This window comes from Mauremys mutica, chromosome 15 (genome assembly GCF_020497125.1).
Source record: "Mauremys mutica isolate MM-2020 ecotype Southern chromosome 15, ASM2049712v1, whole genome shotgun sequence".
In the NCBI taxonomy this organism is placed as follows: Eukaryota; Metazoa; Chordata; order Testudines; family Geoemydidae; genus Mauremys; species Mauremys mutica.
Window position 1 is genome coordinate 34,519,816 of NC_059086.1, and position 20,099 is coordinate 34,539,914.

At 57.8% G+C, this 20,099-nt stretch overlaps 1 protein-coding gene across 1 annotated transcript in view; it reads left to right on the forward strand.

The window, feature by feature from the left end:
- The window catches only part of LOC123350012 (immunoglobulin superfamily member 1-like), a 216,005-nt gene extending 201,093 nt beyond the window's left edge, over positions 1-14,912 (forward strand). Inside the window, exon 21 of the mRNA XM_044988346.1 lies at positions 13,759-14,912. Within this exon, the coding sequence (XP_044844281.1) occupies positions 13,759-13,965 (207 nt within the window). The 3' untranslated portion in view covers positions 13,966-14,912. The remainder of the gene's footprint in view (positions 1-13,758) is intronic.
- Positions 14,913-20,099: the final 5,187 nt, after the last annotated feature.

Consider the following 20,099-nt stretch of genomic DNA (forward strand, 5'->3'; position numbering starts at 1 on the left):
GGGAAAGCATCCAGGAGCCTCTCCCTGCAGGCCCCTGTATCGGCCTTGTCACTGGGGCTGGGCTGTGGGGACGGGGCGCAGTGACTGTGCCGGGGTCTGGGTCTCACGGCCTGTCTCCTCCTGCCTGCAGAGCCCAAACCCAACATCTCCCTGCACCCTAGTGGTCAGGTCACCCCGGGGGGAGCCGTGACCATCTGGTGTGAGTGTCGGTGTCGGGGAGCGAAGGTCCCTCTGAGTAAAGCTGGAGACCCGGACACACGGCGCTCAATGGACCCCGCGGGGGATGTGGCTGAGTTTCCCATCCGCAGTGTGAGTCAGAGAGACGCAGGGAGCTACAGCTGCCAATATAGCACCAAATCTAATCTGCCCGTCTGGTCAGAGCCCAGCAACCCCATGGAGCTGGTGGTAGCAGGTGAGGGGCCCGGCTCAGCATCCCCATTCCCAGCCCCACACCGAGCTGAACCCTCACAGGGTCTCACTCTGGTGGGACGCTCAGAGCCAGGCTCTGCCCTGGGCGCAGCAGAAGGAATGCCTGGCTGGAGAGAGGGGACGGAGTCACTGGGGGTCCCCCAGCCAGGGGAGAGTAGTACCCACTAGAGATTCGGGGCTGAAGGAGGAGGGATCTTTGCCCCCAGGGAGAGCTACAGAGCAGGGAGCCTTTCCCTGGGGGATGCTCCCCTAGGCCGCCCCTGCTGGGGATGCACAGAGGAGTCGAGGCCCAGGGGCTGCCCAGCCAGCACTGTCCCCAGTACTGAATTCACTTCCCAGCAGCCTGCACAACTGTATACTCCTGGGGGAATTCTGCACCAAAAATTTAAAAATTCTGCAAAATGCTGCATATTTTATTTGTCAAAATAACACACTATAATCATGCCAGTGTCAATTATGTTGGTCATGTATTTCAAAATATCTGTCTGTGAGTGTGTCTGTAACAATAGGGAGCAAAAAAAAAAAGATTCTGGTAATTTTTTTAAAATAGATTCCTTACTAAGCACATTAACACAGAACTTGAATAATTCATTTAAATCACAGGATAGATCTGTATTTCCTGCACCTGTAAGAAGCAATGCAAACACTTCAGGGAGTCAGGGGTAATGGAGGAGCTAAGGGAGAGGGAAGGAGCCTGGGGGCTTGGCTACACTTACAAATTTGCAGCGCTGCAGCAGGGTGTCCGTTATTCCCCACAGGGAGGTGGAGTACGGACAGCGCTGGGAGAGGTCTCTCCCAGCGCTGGTGCTTTGACTACACTTAGCTCTTCAAAGCGCTGCCGCGCTTTGAAGTGCTAAGTGTAGCCACAGCCTGGGAGTGAACCTGGAAGGTGTTGGGTGTGGATGGGAGAAGGATTTGGGGGGGGGAATTGTTAGGAGCTGGGAAGCCTCCCCCATGCAGACCCTGGCTGACCTCAAGCCTCTGCCATTCAGTCAGGCTCATCAGCCCCTGTCCCCACAACCCCCGTCCCCATGGGTCTCTGCAAAATCCTCCCCCATCCCCAGACTCAACGCTGTCACCCCACTACTCCTGAGCCCCAGTCTGTGACCCCCCAGCAGCCCTGGGTGCCCCACTCTGCCCTAACTGGGCTCTGCGGGCAGGTGCTGTGATGAACTTCTGCTCCTGGGGGATTCTGCAGCACGGGGCAGGCAGAGAATTTTTCCTCCACAGAAAATACATTCTGCCCCATTTATTTGGGCATAAGATTCTGTGGGTAAACCCCCCACTTCTTCAGATGCACGGCGTGGAGAAGAAGTGGGGTTTTTTAGCCCACGAAAGCTTCAGCCCTAATAAATCTGTTTGTCTTTCAGGTGCCACCGGACTCCTCGTTGTTTTTGTGGTGTGGATACAGACTAACACGGCTCCCACTCTGATCGTCCGCCCCAGAAGTGCTGCAGTTCCGCCTTTTACCCACCAGGGGCCGCTGTGGCGCCAGAACAGCGGGCTGGGTTCCTGCTGCTGTGGCGCCACAGCGCCCTCCGGTGGGAAAAGGCGGAACTGCAACACTTCTTGGGCATGGAGAAAACAAAACGCTGGGACAGATGAATTCTAGGTGTTCGCAGATGTGCAGAATTCCCCTAGGGCTGGAGATGAGCTAATCAGGGGTGATAAATGAAGGGAGGGGGAGCTCCCTTTTATGGACACCCAGCCAGCCAGTAGCTATAAAATCCTTCTTAGTAGCTGTGCTCTAATTGGTCTACTTGTTAAGAGATAAAAAGTCTCACTGCGATGCACAGGTAACAGGAAGTGAGTGGGCACCTAGCCAAAAGAGCCAATGGAAAGGATGGAACTTTTTAAAATTGAAAACCAGCTCCCCTTTTGTCTGTCTGTGGTTGCTCTCCGGGGAGAGGCAGACAGGCAGGGCAGAGCGATGCTGTCAGAAGCTTGGGCCAGGTAAGAAAAATCATCAGTATCGTACCTAGAAACTACTAATCTAAAACCCCAGAGATGTAAGTAGATCAGGAAATGTCTAGGAAGATGTGATTAGATTTATTCCTTTTATTTCGTTATGGCTTGTGGATTCCTCTGGGCTAACCCCAGGTGCTTTTGTTTTGTCTGTAACCTTTAAGCTGCAAAGAATCCTGTGGCACCTTATAGACTAACAGACGTTTTGCAGCATGAGCTTTCGTGGGTGAATACCCACTTCTTCGGATGCAAGCAGTGCTTCACCCACGAAAGCTCATGCTGCAAAACGTCTGTTAGTCTATAAGGTGCCACAGGATTCTTTGCTGCTTTTACAGAACCAGACTAACACGGCTACCCCTCTGATACTTAACCTTTAAGCTGGACCTCCAGAAAGCTATTCTCGGTGCTTAATCCTTGTAGCTGCTTTTTTTTTTTAGCACTAGCCTGAGTTCCCGGATGTATTTTATTTCTTTTTTTTATTAATAAAATTGACCTTTTTTTAAGAACAGAATTGGATGTTTGTGTCCTAAGAGGTTTGCGCACATCTTGTTTAATTAGCTGGTGGCAATAGTTGATTTCCTTTGTTTTTCTTTCTCAGCTCTTCCCTGGGGTGGGGGGGTGAAAGGGCTTATGGGTGCCCCACAGGAAGGAATTCCCAAGTGCCCCTTCCTGGGCTCTCAAAGGGGTTCTGCACTTGGGTGGTGGCAGCATCTACCCAGCCAAGGTCAGAGAGAAGCTGTGACCGTGGGAGTTTAATACCAGCCTGGAGTGGCCAGTGTTAAGTTTTAGAATCCTTGCAGGCCCTCACCTTCTGCACTTGAAGTGCCAGAGTGAGGATTCAGCCTTGACATCAGGGTTCATTCTTCACTGAATCCCCGCCCAGGATGAAGGCTGAGAACATCTAAGAGACAAAGTGGGGTTGGGGAGCAGAGAAGGACTGAGCCCAGGCTGGGAAAGGTGCCTGGCCTGTGAAAGGAATATGACGCCTGTCAAACGTGGGCAGGTTTGTAGGCTGAGCAGGAAGGCTGCAGAGTCAAACCCTCCAGAACCACAGTTAAGGTTTCCTGAACACCCTTAACTCTGCTCCTTTGTGCACATGCATTACGATGCCATCCTTTAATTTCGTGATCATGAACTAATTTTACCTTCCTGGGTCGCCAGCCATGTTTGAACCCAGAATGCAATAAAGTAGGGGCGGGGGAATCTGCATGGAAATAGTGGTCAGTCAAAGATTGAAGATCAGACCCTGTGGCCTCCTGGCTTCCAGCCTGGTGCACCTTCCCCCAGGCTGGAGGGTCCTCCCTCCCCACAGAGACACAGACAAGCTGTGAGCTGCATGGTGCTTGGACAGGCTGACGGTCCCTGGGTTTCTTGGGTTTTGCAGGGACCTCTGCTTACTGTGGCTGTTCTAGATTTCACCTGCAGATTAGAGAAAAGATGTGAGGGACGTGGGAAGAGATGAGACATTATCGGCTTCCTGTAGCTGGAACCACCAGCTGAGTTCCTCATTTGGGGCTCGGTGTTGCTGGGCACAGGGGCGTTGGTAGCAGCGCTGAGGGACCCCTCGCTGCCCTCATCATGGCATCTGCTTTCACTGCTCTCATTGTCCTCTTCCTTGGTAAGTATTTGATAAAGCCAGGGTGAGTGCCCATGGGTTGGGGGGATCTGAGACCGGGGCATGTGCCCATGGGTGGTGGGGGGAGATGTGAGACCAGGGTGTAGGATCCAGTTGCTCTAAGATCTAGTCCCTAGTGCGCCGTCTCCTCTCCAGGCTGCCGGCCGGTCGGGCAGAGCAGGGTGTTGGGACGTGAGTATCTCTGGGGCTGGAGAAACTTTATTGTTAAGGGTGGGGGTGGGGAGGAGCAGATCCCAGAACGTTCCCATCAAAATCAGTTCAACCCCCTTGTATTGACCCTGGAGGACTGAGACCAGAACTCTGCCCTGCACCCATTGCAGTCAGGGGGGACTCCGGATTGACCCCGGGAGGCTGAGATCCGAACCTCAGGGCTTGGCTTTAGGGTGGGGGTGGGGCTTTTTCTCACTGTGTCAGTGTGTAAGCGGGGGAAGGGTCCCGCTATTGTGGGGAACTTTACTGGCTCATACCCGCCCCGGTGGGATTGGCTAGTGAAAGGATCTGAGTCCTCGCTCCCACTCCCTTTACCTAGAGGCCTGCCTGACCTCGAGGGCTCCCCTTCCTCCCTCTCGTGTGCAGAGTCCTCCTAACCCCGGCAAGGCTGGGCCCCAGATCCCTGGGGGCTCGACCCCCAGTCTTGTCGTGGTCACTTAGGACAGGGGTGAGGGTGTCTCCATTCCGGGGCTCTCTCTTTGCACTGGATGCTTCCCTGACCCACTGATCATTACACAGAGTTCAGAGCACGTACAATTTATTAAACAGCAACTCATAAAAAATAAAGAAACATGGGGCAGGTGAAAGGAAACAAGTCACCCGCCCCGTGCACGGGAAGGGAAGTTCACAGTCTGTTCCTCACACACGTCCCAGGCCCCCTGCCCACAGCTTGGCCATGCTGCAGAGATGCTGCAGGTCAGACACTTGCTGTGGCTGTCGGTGGCAGGACCCTTCTTCCCAGCGTCGGCCCCGCCCTGTCGGGATTACGATTCCCCTCCAAGTCCGGCCTGCAGGGCCACTTGGCTGGGGGTGTCTCCCTGTGCTGGGCCCTCACTGCCCAGGGTCCCCCTCGCTCTGCCCAGCTGCTCACAGTCTGTTAAATGCCAGTGATAAGGAAGCGGACCCAGCGAAAACGCTCGCAGTGAGAAACCGGCAGCAAGAACTTGAACAAAAGCGAAAACCAGCTGATCCGGCAGGAGAAGCTGCTGAAAGAGAACCGCCGTGCTTTGAACATGAGCAAAAAATGGCAGCTATCCATTGCTGGATAGATTGCAGGAACTAGAAGCTAACACAAAAGTAGACAGACTTAAGCTCCAACTCAAAAGAATAAAGAGACAACAGGAAGTGTATCCTCCTGAAAAACCAGCTCCTCTCCCCAGCAAAGATGGGGATAGAACTACCTAGTTTGTAACAATGTTGGTGTGTTGTTCGACTCTACATCTAAGCATCAGAGGGGGAAGCCGTGTTAGTCTGGATCTGTAAAAGCAGCAAAGAATCCTGTGGCACCTTATAGACTAACAGACATTTTGGAGCACGAGCTTTCGTGGGTGCATCCGACGAAGTGGGTATTCACCCACGAAAGCTCATGCTCCAATACGTCTGTTAGTCTATAAGGTGCCACAGGACTCTGCTGCTTCTACTCTAAACAGTTGTCTGCGGGTAACCAACTTTACCCCAACGCAGCCACCTTTTATGTAAACGCTTTTACTGGGAGCTCGGGTGAAGGGAACCCCATAACTTGTGCAGAGAATGTAAAAGTCAATGGTAAAAGCTGTTTAGAGCAAATTTAGTCTGCTGAAAACAATTTCCCTGGAACCTAACCCCCCCACACACAGACACGCAGACACACAGACACACACACCCCATTTACATTAATTCTTTTAGGGAAATTGGATTGACTTAACAAGGTTTTGCTTAAAGTAACATTTTTCAGGAACTGAACTCCCACGTTAAGCGAGAAGTTACTGCACAATGCAAAGGAACATGAATGCTCAACAGATCAAGACTTTTAAAATGATGCCTCACAAGGCAACTTTGTACCCAACCAATCATGATTCTATCGAAGTGGTGAATACGGGGGCTCCAGGGTGCTGCTTTGAGGTACAGATTGTCACCCTGTGATATCACTGTGGGTACGTCTAGACTACCCGCCATATCGGCGGGTAGCGATCGATTTCTTGGGGATCGATATATCGCATCTCATCTAGACGCAATATATCGATCCCCGAACGCGCTCCCGTCGACTCCGGAGCTCCACCAGCGCGAGCGGCGGTAGCGGAGTCGACGGGGGAGCCGCAGACGTCGATCCCGCGCCATGAGGACAAGAGATAAATCGATCTAAGGGCTGGTCTACACAGGGGGGGGGTATTGATCTAAGATACGCAACTTCAGCAACAAGAATAGTCTCTTAGATCGATTTCCCTCCCTTCCTCACGGCGCGGGATCGATGTCCGCGGCTCCCCCGTCGACTCTGCTACCGCCGCTCACGCTGGTGCAGTTCCGGAGTCGACGGGAGCGCATTCGGGGATCGATATATCGCGTCTAGATGAGACGCGATATATCGATCCCCGAGAAATCGATCGCAACCCACCGATATGGTGGGTAGTCTAGATGTACCCTAAGATACTTCGACTTCAGCTACGCTATTCACGTAGCTGAAGTTACGTATCTTGGATCGATCCCCCCTTCCCCCCAGTGTAGACCAGCCCTGCGGCATGGCCAGGGCCTGGGCAGGAGGCCTGGGATGGGTGAGGAACAGGCCGTGAACTTCCTTTCCCTTGCAGAGGCGGATGTTTGTGGCGTCCCTGCGCCCACAGGGCGGGTGACTTGTCTCCTTTCACCTTCCTTTAAACTTCCCCATTTCTCCTTATTTTTTTATGAGTTGCTGTTTAATAAATTGTACGTGCTCTGAACTCTGTGTACTGATCAGTGGGTCCGGGGCCCAGCCTTGCCGGGGTTACGAGGACTCTGCCGCACGGGAGGGAGGAAGGGGAGCCCTCGGGGTCAGGCAGGCCCCTGGGTAAAGGGAGTGGGAGCGAGGACTCAGATCCTTTCACTAGCCAATCCCACCGGGCCGTGGTCAGCAGCCGCCCTGCCTGTCTGTCTGGAGAGTGAAATGAACCGGTTCCTCCCCACAAAGCCCGTATTAATTTTACCTACATGGATCATCAGCCGGGCTTGAACCCAGAATGTAAAGGAGATGGAATTTTCATGGCAATCGTGGTCAGTGGAAGATTGAAGGCCCCAGACCCCGTGGTCGCCCGGCTCTCAGCCTGATGCACCTTCCTCAAGGCTGCAGGGTATGTTGAGGTGACCTGTTCCCCCTCTCCACAGAGACACAGACAAGCTGGGAGCTGCGTGACGCTTGGCCAGGCTGAAGGTTCCTGGGTTTCTTGGGTTTTGCAAAGCCCTCTGCTTACTCTGACCGCAGTAGATTTTGCCTGCAGATTAGAGACAAGATGCGTGGGATGCAGAAAGATATGAGCCATGTCGGCTTCCTGTAGCTGGAGCCACCAGACGAGTTCCTCATTTGGGGCTCAGTGGAGCTGGGCATCGGGGCGTTGGTGGCAGCGCTGAGGGGCCCCTCGCTGCCCCCGTCATGGCATCTGCTCTCACTGTCCTTGTCCTTGGTGAGTATCGGAGACAGCCAGGGCGTGTGCCCATGGGAGGATCTGAGACCAGGGCGTGTGCCCATCGGGTGGGATCTGAGACCAGGGCGTGTGCCCATGCGGGGGAGGGTCTGAGACCAGGGTGAAGGATCTGGTCTCTAACGCCCCGTCTCCTTTCCAGGCTGCTGGCTGGCCGGGCAGAGCAGGGTTTCAGGACGTGAGTATCTGTGGGGTGGGGGGGGGGCTGAGCAGACCTCCCGTTTTTAAGGGGACAGTCCCGTATTTAACCCTCCTGCAGGTGTCCCAAATTTTTCTTAAAAACAGGCAAATTGTCCTGTATTTTCTGTCTCCTGCATCAGCACTGGCTGGATCCCTGCTCGCCGGCCGCCTGCCCACCAAGGGTGAGTGAGGGGGTCCGGCGGGTGATGACGGGGGTGGGTGTGCAAGGCTGGGGGCTGGGTGAAGATTCAGCAGGGTCCCACCCCGTGTCCCGTTTCTGGCCGGCGCGAGCTCGGGTGGCTGGTGGGTGCAGGCAGGTGCCAGGCAGTGGCCGGTTACATGTCACCTCTGCTGCCCACCCATCAGCCCTTTACATGCTCCCCCTCTGGCTGTCCTCTCCCTGCTTTGCCCCTTCAGCCTCCCAGCCCTGCTGCTCCTCCGTATCCCCCCCGGCGGGGCGCAGCCCAACCCAGCGCTGTGGGGAGACCCAGCCCCGGTCGCAGCGCTCAGCTCACCCACAGCCTGGCCGGCAGGATCCTCCCTTCCTCCTCCACTGCCTCTGGCTGGGCCGGAGCCCGGGAAAGCCCAACACCCCCTGGCCTGGGGCACTGGCCAGGAGGAGCCGAGCCCTGGGTGTGTCAAAGCCCCGCACAGCGCTGGGACGGGGAGCCTCTCCGCCCTCAGCTGAGCTCGGGGGCGGGGGGAGTGGGAGCAATTTCCAGCCTGCTCCCATCCCGAACCTGCCGGCTCCACTGCAGCCCCCCCATGGGCAGGGGCTTAGCACCTGCTTCACCCCCTCGCCCTGGGTCCTGACCCCAGGGAGCGCGGGGCTGCTCCGTCCCCTGGCACCCTCCCCTGCTGAGCCCCCTCTCTGGCCGGGCTCACTGAGGCCCCTGCAGGCAGGTTCCCTGGGCCCTGGGGCACAATGCAGCCTTAGGGCTTAACCCCTTCCTGCCCGCGCTGTAGCTGGGGGACAGGAGGCGGCTGGGTTATGTGGGTGGCCAGCAGCAGCCTGGGGGCGTTCGCTGCCTTTCCACACTGTGCGGGCAGAAAGGGACAAGCTGCCTCCAGCCATGGGGGAGAGATGATGGGGTCTACAGGTGCCGATCTCGCTCCAGATCGGAGCCACCCAACTGGTTCTATTTTAGTCAGGGCCGGTGCAAGGATGTTTCATGCCCTAGGCTAAACTTCCACCTTGTGCCCTCCCCCGTCCCCGAGCCCGCGCCCTGAGGTGCCCCGCCCCACGGCAGCCCCCCCCCGCCCTGAGGCACCCCCCCGCCCCAGCTCACCCCTGCCCCGCCTCCTCCCCGAGCACGCCGTCACTGCTTCATTTCTCCCGCCTCCTAGGCTTGCGACGCCAATCAGCTTAGGCGCCACAAGCCTGGGAGGCGGGAGAAATGAAGCAGCCACAACATGCTCGGGGAGGAGACGGAGCAGGGGTGAGCTGGGGCGGGGAGTTCCCCTGCGTGCCGCCCCCCCCCCCCGGCTGCAGGCGGCCCTCCCCGCGCCCCCCTGCCCCCGCTCCCTCCGCCTAAATCCCGGTGGCGACCGGGGCGGCCGAAGATCCGGCCGCCGCGGTCGCCGCCGAAGAAAATGCCACCCCCCAAATCCTAGTGCCCTAGGTGACCGCCTAGGTCACCTAAATGGTTGCTCCCGCCCTGATTTTAGTGATATTGTGCAGATTACTGTAGCAGGTGAGAGGCTCAGTGTCCCTGCTCCCAGCCCCACACCCGGGCAGATGGGACACTCCTTGGGGTGTCACTTAACCTGCCTGTGCCTCCATTTCCCCTTGTACGAATGGGGGATAATCATCCCTCCTGCACCTTGTGTCTGGTTAGATCGTCAGGACTTGGCTTTAGGGCGGGGGCTTTTTCTCACTGTGTCTGTGCAGCACCCAGCACCTCTGACTCCCAGCCCCCTCCTGATCTAACCACTAGACCCCCACTCCCTTCCCAGAGCCAGGCATAGAACCCAGGCGTCCTGGCTCCCAGGCTGTGGGGCTCCATTAAATAGACAGACGGGTGTGGAGGGGTGCTCTAGATATTAGGCAGTTTCTGATGTAGCTCCCAGGAATCTCTGGGATCTGGGAGAGGTTCCTCTGGCTGGGTTTTCTCCCAGGGGCCCCGTCTCTGGGACCGTGCGGTGAGGACGGGGCACAGTGACTGTGCCGGGGTCTGTCTCACGGCCTGTCTCCTCCTTCCTGCAGAGCCCAGCTACCCCAAACCCAACATCTCCCTGAGCCCCAGCGCGGGGGTCACCCTGGGGGGAGCCGTGACCATCCGGTGTGAGTGTCGGTGTCGGGGAGCGAGGGTCCTTCTGAGTAAAGCTGGAGACCCGAACGCACGGCGCTCGATGGACCCCGTGGGGGACATGGCTGAGTTTCCCATCCGCAGCGTGAGCCTGGGAGATGCAGGGAACTACAGCTGCCAATATAGCACCACATTGGACTCCCCCGTCTGGTCAGAGCCCAGCGACCCCGTGGAGCTGATGGTAACAGGTGAGGGGCCCGGCTCGGCGTCCCCGTTCTCAGCCCCACCCCCAGCCAGACCCTCAGTGGGGCTCTGCCCTGGGCCCAGCAGAGGGAACCTCTGGATGGGGAGCGGGGACGGAGTCACTGGGGGGTTCCCCAGCCAGGGGGCAGCAGCAGCTGCTGGAATTACAGGGCTGATGGCTGGGTGCTCGGTTCCCTCCCTCCCGCATCTCAGCCAACGCTCGGTTTCATCTGACTGAGGGAAGCCACCGAGCTGGGCCCCATCGGCTGGATTCTGCCCCCCCCCTCCCCAGGCAGAGGGAGAAGGTGAGCGGGAGAAATGGACCAATTCACCCCCCAGGGAACAGGGCTCCCTGCTCGGATGCCCACGGGGCCATTCGGGCCATTTGGAGGGGGATGGTCACTGCAGACAGAACTGATGGGTTCAGTTCTGCTAGATAGAGGGTTAGATCCATGAGGCCGGCCGGCCAGGACTCCATGGGAATGTGGGTCCTTGGGAACGTAGGGCAGTGGACAGATGGGAGCACGTCTGGTGAGGGATAGAAAGATGGACTCAGAGCTTGTCTACATGAAAACTGCACTCAAAATTATCGATCCCGTGTGGTTCCGAACCCCCACTGGTGATCTCAGAGCGAGTCTGGGCTGTCGGTATTAGCGCCCCTGGTTTGACACAGCCCCGGCTGGCAGACAAGCTCCCCTGTAGCTCTACAGACACAGGGACGTTCCTCCTCCCAAATAGGAACAGCCGCGCCCAGACCTGCTCCGCAGTGACTCCAGGTCTGAAGGGAGGAAGGGGTGGGGGGAATCACCATCACAAAGCCACCCATGTGGGGCACAGCCTGAGTCTGCAGACAGCCCGGGGGACTGCATTAACCCTGGGACTTCCCAATCCTGATAGACGTGGTGTTAACACTGGAACCCACTGATTCAGAGTGACACATTGTTGATTCTGGAACCTAATATTAGCTGTTGCATTGACAGCACCGTTACGTCTTCCGCTCCTGATCACTTTTCCAGGGCATGGCTCTCCCAACAATCTCAAAGTGCCCTGCCTGGCCAGAAGCCTCCTCCCGCTGCCATCCCCCCGCCCATATGTTCCCTATGCAGAAGTGAGCTGAAGCTGCTGAGAAATTCCCAGGACAGGGGCAGGACCCGAGTCTGGGGGGTGCTGTAGGATCCAGGCCAGCTGGCTTCACAGGGTACATGGGGCCTGAAGTACACCCCTGCCCCCACCCCAGTACAGCCCTCTGCCATTGGGAGTGAACCCCCGACCACTATTACCTAGAATCCCCTCTGCTCCTGCCTCTCCCCACTAGCCCCATAGAATGTTCTGCTGTGGGTCCCTGGGTCATAGAATCATAGAATCTCAGGGCTGGAAGGGACCTCAGGAGGTATCTAGTCCAACCCCCTGCTCAAAGCAGGACCAAACCCAACTAAATCATCCCAGCCAGGGCTTTGTCAAGCCTGACCTTAAAAACCTCTAAGGAAGGATTCCACCACCTCCCTAGGGAACCCAGTCCAGTGCTTCACCACCCTACTAGTGAAAAAGTTTTTCCTAATGTCCAACCTAAACCTCCCCCACTGCAACTTGAGACCATTACTCCTTGTTCTGTCATCTGCCCCCACTGAGAACAGTCTAGATCCATCCTCTTTGGAACCCCCCTTTCAGATAGTTGAAAGCAGCTATCAAATCCCGCCTCATTCTTCTCTTCTGCAGGCTAAACAATCCCAGCTCCCTCAGCCTCTCCTCATAAGTCATGTGCTCCAGCCCCCTAATCATTTTTGTTGCCCTCCGCTGGACTCTCTCCAATTTATCCACATCCTTCTTGTAGTGTGGGGCCCAAAACTGGACACAGTATCCAGATGAGGCCTCACCAGTGCTGAATAGAGGGGAATGATCACGTCCCTCGATCTGCTGGCAATGCCCCTACTTATACAACCCAAAATGCCATTAGCCTTCTTGGCAACAAGGGCACACTGTTGACTCACATTCAGCTTTTCGTCCACCGTAACCCCTAGGTCCTTTTCTGCAGAACCTCGAGGGGGAGGGGCTGGGGCAGCAGGTAACGAATCAGCCGCTCACGTCCTGGTGCTGCTTCCCAGGGGGATCGGAACCAAGCCCAGCACCGGGTCTGACCCGCAACATCATCGCCGGGGTGAGCGCAGCGGCCGCCGGCCTCCTCCTCCTCCTCCTCCTCGTGGCCTTCCTCTGCTACAGACGAACCCAAGGAAGTGAGTGCCCCGCCCAGGGAGGGAAGGGTTAAACCTGCCGCTAAGCCGGGCTGGGAAGGGGTCACGGCTTGGATGGGAGACGGGGAAGGAAACTAGGAGTCGCTGTGCTTCAGGGGCGGGGACCTGTCTAGGGTATCCAGGCTCAGCAGCTGGAGTGTGTGTGTGTGCGGGGGGGGGATTCTGTCCTGGGCCCCCCGTCCCTATAGGGCTGAGGGGCAGGGCTGGTACACGGGATCCAGGTCGACTCATGGACGATTCTGCTTTGTGTCTCTGCAGGGAAAGGACCAGCCCTGAGACAGAGCAGGTGAGACCCCAGCTCCGCTCCCTACCCCCCATCTACCTGCCCCAGGACACAGGACTCCTGGGTTCTCTCTATGGCTCAGGGAGGGGAGTGGGATCTAATGGTTAGATCGGGGGGCTGGGAGCCAGGACTCCTGGGTTCTCTCCCTGGCTCGGGATGGGGAGTGGGGTCTAGTGGGTTCTGTTACTATCTCTCTCTCTCTCTCTCTCTTTCTCCTCATAGGGAGTCCGAGGCTGCAGCCACAGTCTGTAAGTCACACATGAGGGGGCAGCCATGGAGCAGGGGGGAGGGGCGGGTGTCCCCTGGCAGGATCTGTGTCCTTTGGGGGGACATGCTGATGTGGACTGCAGCCCTGACTCACTGAGTGCCTTTGGGGGTGCCTCGCCCCCCTCTGTGCCTCAGTTTCCCCCGCTGCACCATGGGGCTAGTGACCCCGCCCCACCCCAGTGTGCTGGGGGTAGGTGGGCCAGTCTGCGAAGGGCTCAGATGGGGGCTGGGCCCTGATCTGGACCCAGCTGCTCACCGGCGGGTGTCTCTATTCCACAGACGCCCTCGTGCGTGAACGAAAGCAGCTGGATGTCCTGGTAAGTTCCCCCCACTCCTCAACCCCCCCAGCACCAATGCACCATCCAGCCTCCCCTCCCACCATCCGGCCCGGCACAGGTCCCACTAGAGCCATGTTCTGATGCCGGCACCCCCAGACTCTGCCTGCCCCCCCCGTACCCCCTCAGGGCAGACACCGGAGTTGGGGATCAGCAACGGGTGGGAGGGGAGGGGAGGGGCTGTGGGGGGCATCGCTGCCCCCTGGTGGACCTGTCTGGTGCAGGTGGGTGGGTGGGTGTTGGTGCACGTACACACACACACCGGTGTCTCTCTCCCCTCCCAGCCCCAGGAGCCCGACCCCGGCGCCGAGGGACTCACCTACGCCGAGCTGGACGGCCAGGCGCTGCAGGCTAAGCGGGGGGGCCCGGCCCCCACCCCCGAGCCTTCCCAGCCCAGCGAGTACGCTGCTATCAATGTGAACTGGGAGCCCCACGGGCAGAGCCCCCGGGGGTGTAAGGGCACCTCCCACCCACCCACCCCCATAGCGTGAACCCAGGGCGAGTCATTGGAGCGACGGGCTGTGACAGCATGATTCCCCCCCGCCGCCCCCCAAGAACGGGCTCAGCTTATAGCTCCCCTGTAGCCCTCTCTCCAGCTGGTGCTGCCCCACCCAGCCCCACGGGTGGGGGGCCAGGAGGGCTCAGCACCAGGAGGGGGAAGAGACGCATCTATTTTGCATCCTGTTAATCTCCAGATTTGTAAGAAAAACAGAACCACAAACCAGCCCCCCTCCAGGTGACCCACAGCCCCACTGTACCTGCGCTGGGGGTGTGTGTATTACATGTGGGGGAGATGGGATCACTAGGGGGTGGGGCACGAGGGCTGGTATCCAGGGACCCCTCACCCAGCACTGAGACGCGACCCCTCTGGGTAGGGTGCAGCAGCTGTTCCACCCAAATAGTCAATGGCTGCGAACGGGGCGGGCCCGGGGGCAGAGCTGGCCGGGTGGCACGGGCCAAACAGAACAGCCATCTTGGGAGCAGGGCCGGGGACGGAGAGCCGGGGATAATGATCCCGTGTATCCTGTCTGTCTGCCTGAGTCTGCAGACAGCCCGGGGGGAACGGCTCAGAAGCAGGGATGCCCCTTCCTGGGGTGCTGCCCAGCGGGGTGTCAACCCTGGAACCTACCAAACCAGATAGATACTGTGTTAACTCTGTTACCTACCAATCCCATGTGACACTGTTAACTCTGGATCCTAATGATGGCCATTAGTACACCACCCGGGGCCTGACAACAGTACTCACTGTCCCAGGATCTCGCCAATCCAGGAATTTCTCCCCATTGACCACCACCCTCCACGCTCACTGTGGGTCTGAGGGGCCTGAGCCCAGGAGAGTACACGCAGACATATATGCTGGCAGGGCCGGCTGTAGGATTTATGGGCCGCTAAGAATATTATTAAACTGGTGCCCCTGTGCCCAGCTTTTTCTTAGCAAACAGAAGCTGACAGTGTTGGATAACTTGTCACACGCACTTTATTAAAAACAGATTAATTTTGCTGCCTTCACCCCTAACCCCTGCATCCCTTCCACCTGCGCCCCCAAAGCCAGCCCTGTGCTGCCATGCACACCACCTCCCCGCCCAGGACCCACCACCCCCTATGCCCACCAACCCCCATGCCCAGTGGCCCCCTCACCCAGAGATCTCCACCACAGATCCTTATGCCCAGCGATCTCCCACCCAAAGACACTCCCACTGCCCAGCGCCCCTCTCACAACCCCCCCACAGCCCAGCACCCCATAGTCCCAAGGGAATGCGGCACCAAAAAATTAAATTCTGTGCACCATCGTTTAAAGTTCTGCACATTTTGTCAATAAAGAAACGTGGAGGCTCCACCATGGCAGTGGGGCGCACAGGCCACTGGAGGTGGGAGCTCACCCTGCAGCCTTCTCCCTCCCCTCCCCGGATAGGGACTTGGCCGGTGTGCAGGTCAAAAGGCCCCAGGGAAGCGTTTTACAGGATGGCTGGGATGTCAGCCCTGACCCCAAATCCTTTTGAATGGCAACAAATAAAGAGCTGATACCAACGGCTGAATCCTCTGGGCCGTCAACTCCCGAATGGCCTTTCCTGCTCCCTAAAACAGAGCACGGCCCTGCGATCCTGACAAGCGCAGAGGTGCTTGGGAGGGGGCAGTTTAATAAGAAAAGGAATCGTATTCAGACCAGGCTCATTGGGATTGGATGATTTACGGACGTTTTTAAAGGTCTTTCCCCCCGGGGGAGGACGAAGGCGCGGCGTTCTTGAAGGGACCTTTCAACTCCCACCCAGCTCCGCGCGGCTTAGAACTCTCCCGCGTTCGAAACGCTGCCAGCTCGAGAGACAGCCCGGGAGAGACTTGGATCCGCGAGAAAAAAAAAACCCGCCCTGTCCCTTTCCCCTAAATAAAAATGTTCAGCTGCTCCAGCCCTATCAGGTGCCAGCCCAGCTTCCTCCCAGCTAAGAGGTCGCTCCCTGCCTTGCATTCTGCAGCCCTGATTGCTGCTGCTCTACATCCTCCTCCTCCCGCTTCCTCCTCTTGGCACTGGGATGTCGGGAAGGGGCAGGAAAAGCGAAGGCCACCGGATTTTATTTTCCTTTCACTTTCCCTCCTCCTCAGCCAGGTCGGGTGTGTGCTTCTCCCTCCTCCCAGCCTGGCTGATCCCTGCTGGGGAAGGGAGGAGAGGAAAAGGGGACAGTCCAAAGGGGATCCTGGGTGTCTGGGATTAAATATCAGAGAAGAGGGAGGTGGAGTGAAAAGGAGAGGAGGAGAGAGATTGCAGGGAGCTGCCGGCAGGGCAGGGCAGGTGGGTGGAAGCGGGGAACGGTGCAGGTACAGTGTGGGGCTACTCAAAACAGCTGCTCTCCCCCGGGGCCACCGGCCTGCCCCCCAGGAGACGCTAGCACGTTCGCGGGTTGCTCACTAAGCCAGACAAAGAATCCCCCTGCTCTTTCGGGAGTGGGAGCCAGTCTGCCCCCCCTCCCCCGGTCTGGCTAAAGGACGGGGATTGGGGAGGGGGCGTCGGAGGGGAAAAGAGGATCTGAGCCCTGAACCTTCACCCCAAAACTCACTTCAACCTCCCGTTATTGACCCCATGAGGGTTGTCCCCAGTGCAGTCAGGGGTGACTCTGGATTGACCCCGGGGGGCTGAGATCAGAACCCGGCCCACAGGTTCTCTGTGGATGCAGTGAGGTGTCTGTTAGCCCTGGCGCTGTCCCTGGAGCCGGGCGCTAAGGGCAGGTTACAGACACACGGGGAGGGGTTTGTGTCTCCCCATCTCACCCCTGTTTGTGTGTGAACGCAGAGCTCCCTGCACCCGCACCCTCCATCTCCCTCAGCCCCAGTGGGGTGATCGCCCCGGGGGGAGCCGTCGCCATCCGCTGTCAGTGTCGGTGCAGGGCCAGGAGACTATTTCTGTATAAACATGGATTCCAAATCTGGGAGCTGGATGCATAGGCACCAACTCCGCCGACTCTGCACCCACTGGCACCAGTCAACCATTTCTGGGGGCCTGTGGCCCCATCAGCTCTTTGGGGGGGGGAGGGCATGAGCAGTTTTTTACAGAGCTGGGAGCCAAGGATCAGCTGTTTCTGGCTCTGAGCTGCTGTGTGGATCCTGGCCTGCTCTTTCCGGCAGGGCAGTTTAGCTGTTTTTTGGTCACCAGCCAATCAGTGAGGGGGACTCTCCTCCCGGGGCAGGGGCTGAGTGACCCCACCCGCACTGGTGCTGTCACCCCGCGTTCTCCTACCTGCTTCTCCTGGGCCGCGGGCTGCTGTCTGTGGCTCTACAGCTCCCATCCTCGCTGCAACCTCTCACCCAACTAAAGGCAGCGGCGGCAGCAGCCTGTAACTTCTATAATTCCATCCCGCTCCCCTGGGAGTACACATTCTGCTGGTGCCTGGATCCCATATCGCCTTGCACTGCGATTGGGAATTAGTGCCCTGACGTGCAACTCCTCCCCTTGGGCCAGTGTAGCTCCTGCTGGTAGAACAGCTGTTTGCAGGTGCCCTTGTGTTTAGCTGACCCCTTGGACTCAGTCCCTGAGTGTGTCCCCACTCAACTGAGCTAAACTGACACCACCCTCCTGCGGCGTGGCTCCTAGTGCGCTTGTACTGTGAATTTTTGGCATGCACCTGTGGCTGTATTTATCTCATTGTGCTGGTAGGGCTCCTTCCTTGGTGTGATGATGACATTATACTAAGATGAATCGTGAAAATAGTGTCCTGGTGTGATGGTCACTCTGTGCTGTTCATGTGAATCCTGCATTTTTGTACACTGTGGTGCCGTAGCCGTGTTGTTCCCAGGAAATTAGAGAGACAAGGTGAGTGAGGTAATATCGTTTATTGGAGCAACGTCTGTTGGTGAGAGAGAGAGAGACAAATTTTGGAGCTTTCACAGAGTTTTTCTTCCTGAAGAAGAGTTCTGAGAAAGCTCAAAAACTTGTGCTGGATGCTGATGGGGACGAATTCACCATCCCCAGCGACGAATTCACCATCCCCAGCGCCAGGCGGGAAGACGCAGGAGCCTACAGCTGCCAATCCCACGCCCTATGGGAGCCGCCCAACAGGTCGTACGCCAGTGGCATCGTGCGGCTCATTGTTGCAGGTGAGGGGCCTGGCTCGGCGTCCTTGCTCCCAGCCAGACCCCTGGTGAGTGTCCGCCCTGATGGGACGTTCAGAGCCAGGCTCCGCCCTGAGCCCTGGGCCCAGCAGAGGGGACACCCGGCCGGGAACCCAGAGAGGCAGCAGCTACTGGTGGCTGCTGTGTACTCATCCAGGGGGAGATACTGGCTAGATTGGCCCATGGGGGGTCGGGGATGGGGCGGGGGGCCACTGGGATGGGGGGCCACTTAAGTAGATAGACAGGTACAGAGGGGTGCTCTGGGTTTAGATCTTCAGGCAGATCCGGGCGCAGCTCTCAGGAATCTCTGGGATCTCGGAGAGGTTCCTCTGGCTGGGTTTTCTCCCAGGGGCCCCGTCTCTGTACGGCGAGGACGGGGCGCAGGGACTGTGATTCTGGTAAACTTTTTTTTGTTTGAACAAATAGTTTCCTCACTAGGCACATTAACACAGAACCTTCAGGAATTCATTTAAGTCACACAACAGAGCTGTATTTCCTGCACCTGTCAGAAGCCGTGCAAAGGCTTGGGGGAGTCGGGGGTAACGGAGGAGCTGAGGGAGAGGGAAGGAGCCTGGGAGTGAACTGGAGGGTGGTGGGTGTGGGTGGGAGAAGGATTTTGGCGGGGGGGAATTGTTAGGGAGCTGGGACGCCTCCCCCATGCAGACCCTGGCTGACCTCAAGCCTCTGCCATTCAGTCAGGCACATCAGCCCCTGTCCCCGCAACCCCCGTCCCCATGTGTCCCTGCAGCCCCCATCCCCAGACTCAACGCTGTCACCCCACTAGCTCCTGAGCCCCAGTCAGTGACCCCCCAGCACCCCTGGGTGCCCCACTCTGCCCTAACCGGGCTCTGTGGGCAGGTGCTGTGATGAACTTCTGCTCCTGGGGGATTCTGCAGCACGGGGCAGGCAGAGGATTTTTTTCCCCCACAGAAAATACATTCTGCCCCAGAAGTGCTGCAGTTCCGCCTCTGCCCACCAGGGGCCGGTGCTGAATGTTGTAACCAGGGCAAGAGAACCAGCCCCAGACGCTGCGGGGGAACAGAAGCTGGAACCAGGAGTCAATAGCCCCAAATTCGCGGGAGGGATTTTGGGCCTAACGAGGGGGCAAAATAATGAGGGGGCAGGACTAGGCCGCCCACTTCCCCCTCGTTGGGTTCCTTAAAAAGAGCCCTCGATGGGCTCAACTCTCCTCCCCTGTCCCACCTTGTGTCCCAGCTCAGCTCGTCTCATCTTCATCTTCCCCCAGCTCAGCCCCGGCCCCCAGCGCTGCAGCCCCTCGACTCCTCTGAGGGACGTTCTCCCTGAGAGGCCGGAGCCAGCCAGCCTGGCTCTTCTTTAAGGACCTTTGTTTTCCCCCCCGCGAGCTGGAAGTCATCCCATTGCTGTGACCTGCAGCCCCCATCGCGCCCGTGGGGACAGCTGATTGGCAGCGCCGGGAAGGCCCCGGAGATCCTTCTCCCTTCCCTGGTTGGGTTATTTTCTGCCCCGCTGAGTCTTTTCTCCTCTCCTAGCTCACACTCCTGGCTTCCCATCGGGTGCTGCAGTCGGGTGTGTGGCACCCACCCCACCTGCCCGGCCTAAGGAGAACGGACCCAACGCGGGGCCGGCCCTGCCCGGATTGTAACCACCCAGGGGCCGAGCAGCAGGGGTCGGGGTCGCCTTGCAGCCAACACACCCGCTGGTCACTAACCCGCATCCAGTGCCTGCCACCATCCCCAGAAGCCGCATTTCACCCCCAGTTCCATCCTGTCTCTCCCCCACCTCCCGTCTGACCGTTTGCTAATGTAAGGGGAGTGTTGGCCCCTCACTGACACTTGGAAGGGTTTTTGGTTGGCCAGCTGCTAGTGCCAAACACTTCAACCAAACACACTGTTTTACGTCAAATATAAAACAGATTTATTAACTCCTGAAGGAGAGATTTTAAGTGGTTATAAGGCGCAGGCACAGAGATCAGAGTTGGTTGCTTAAGAAATAAATATAAATTCACAGTCTAAGTTCTACAAACAAAACGGGATTCGAATCAGGC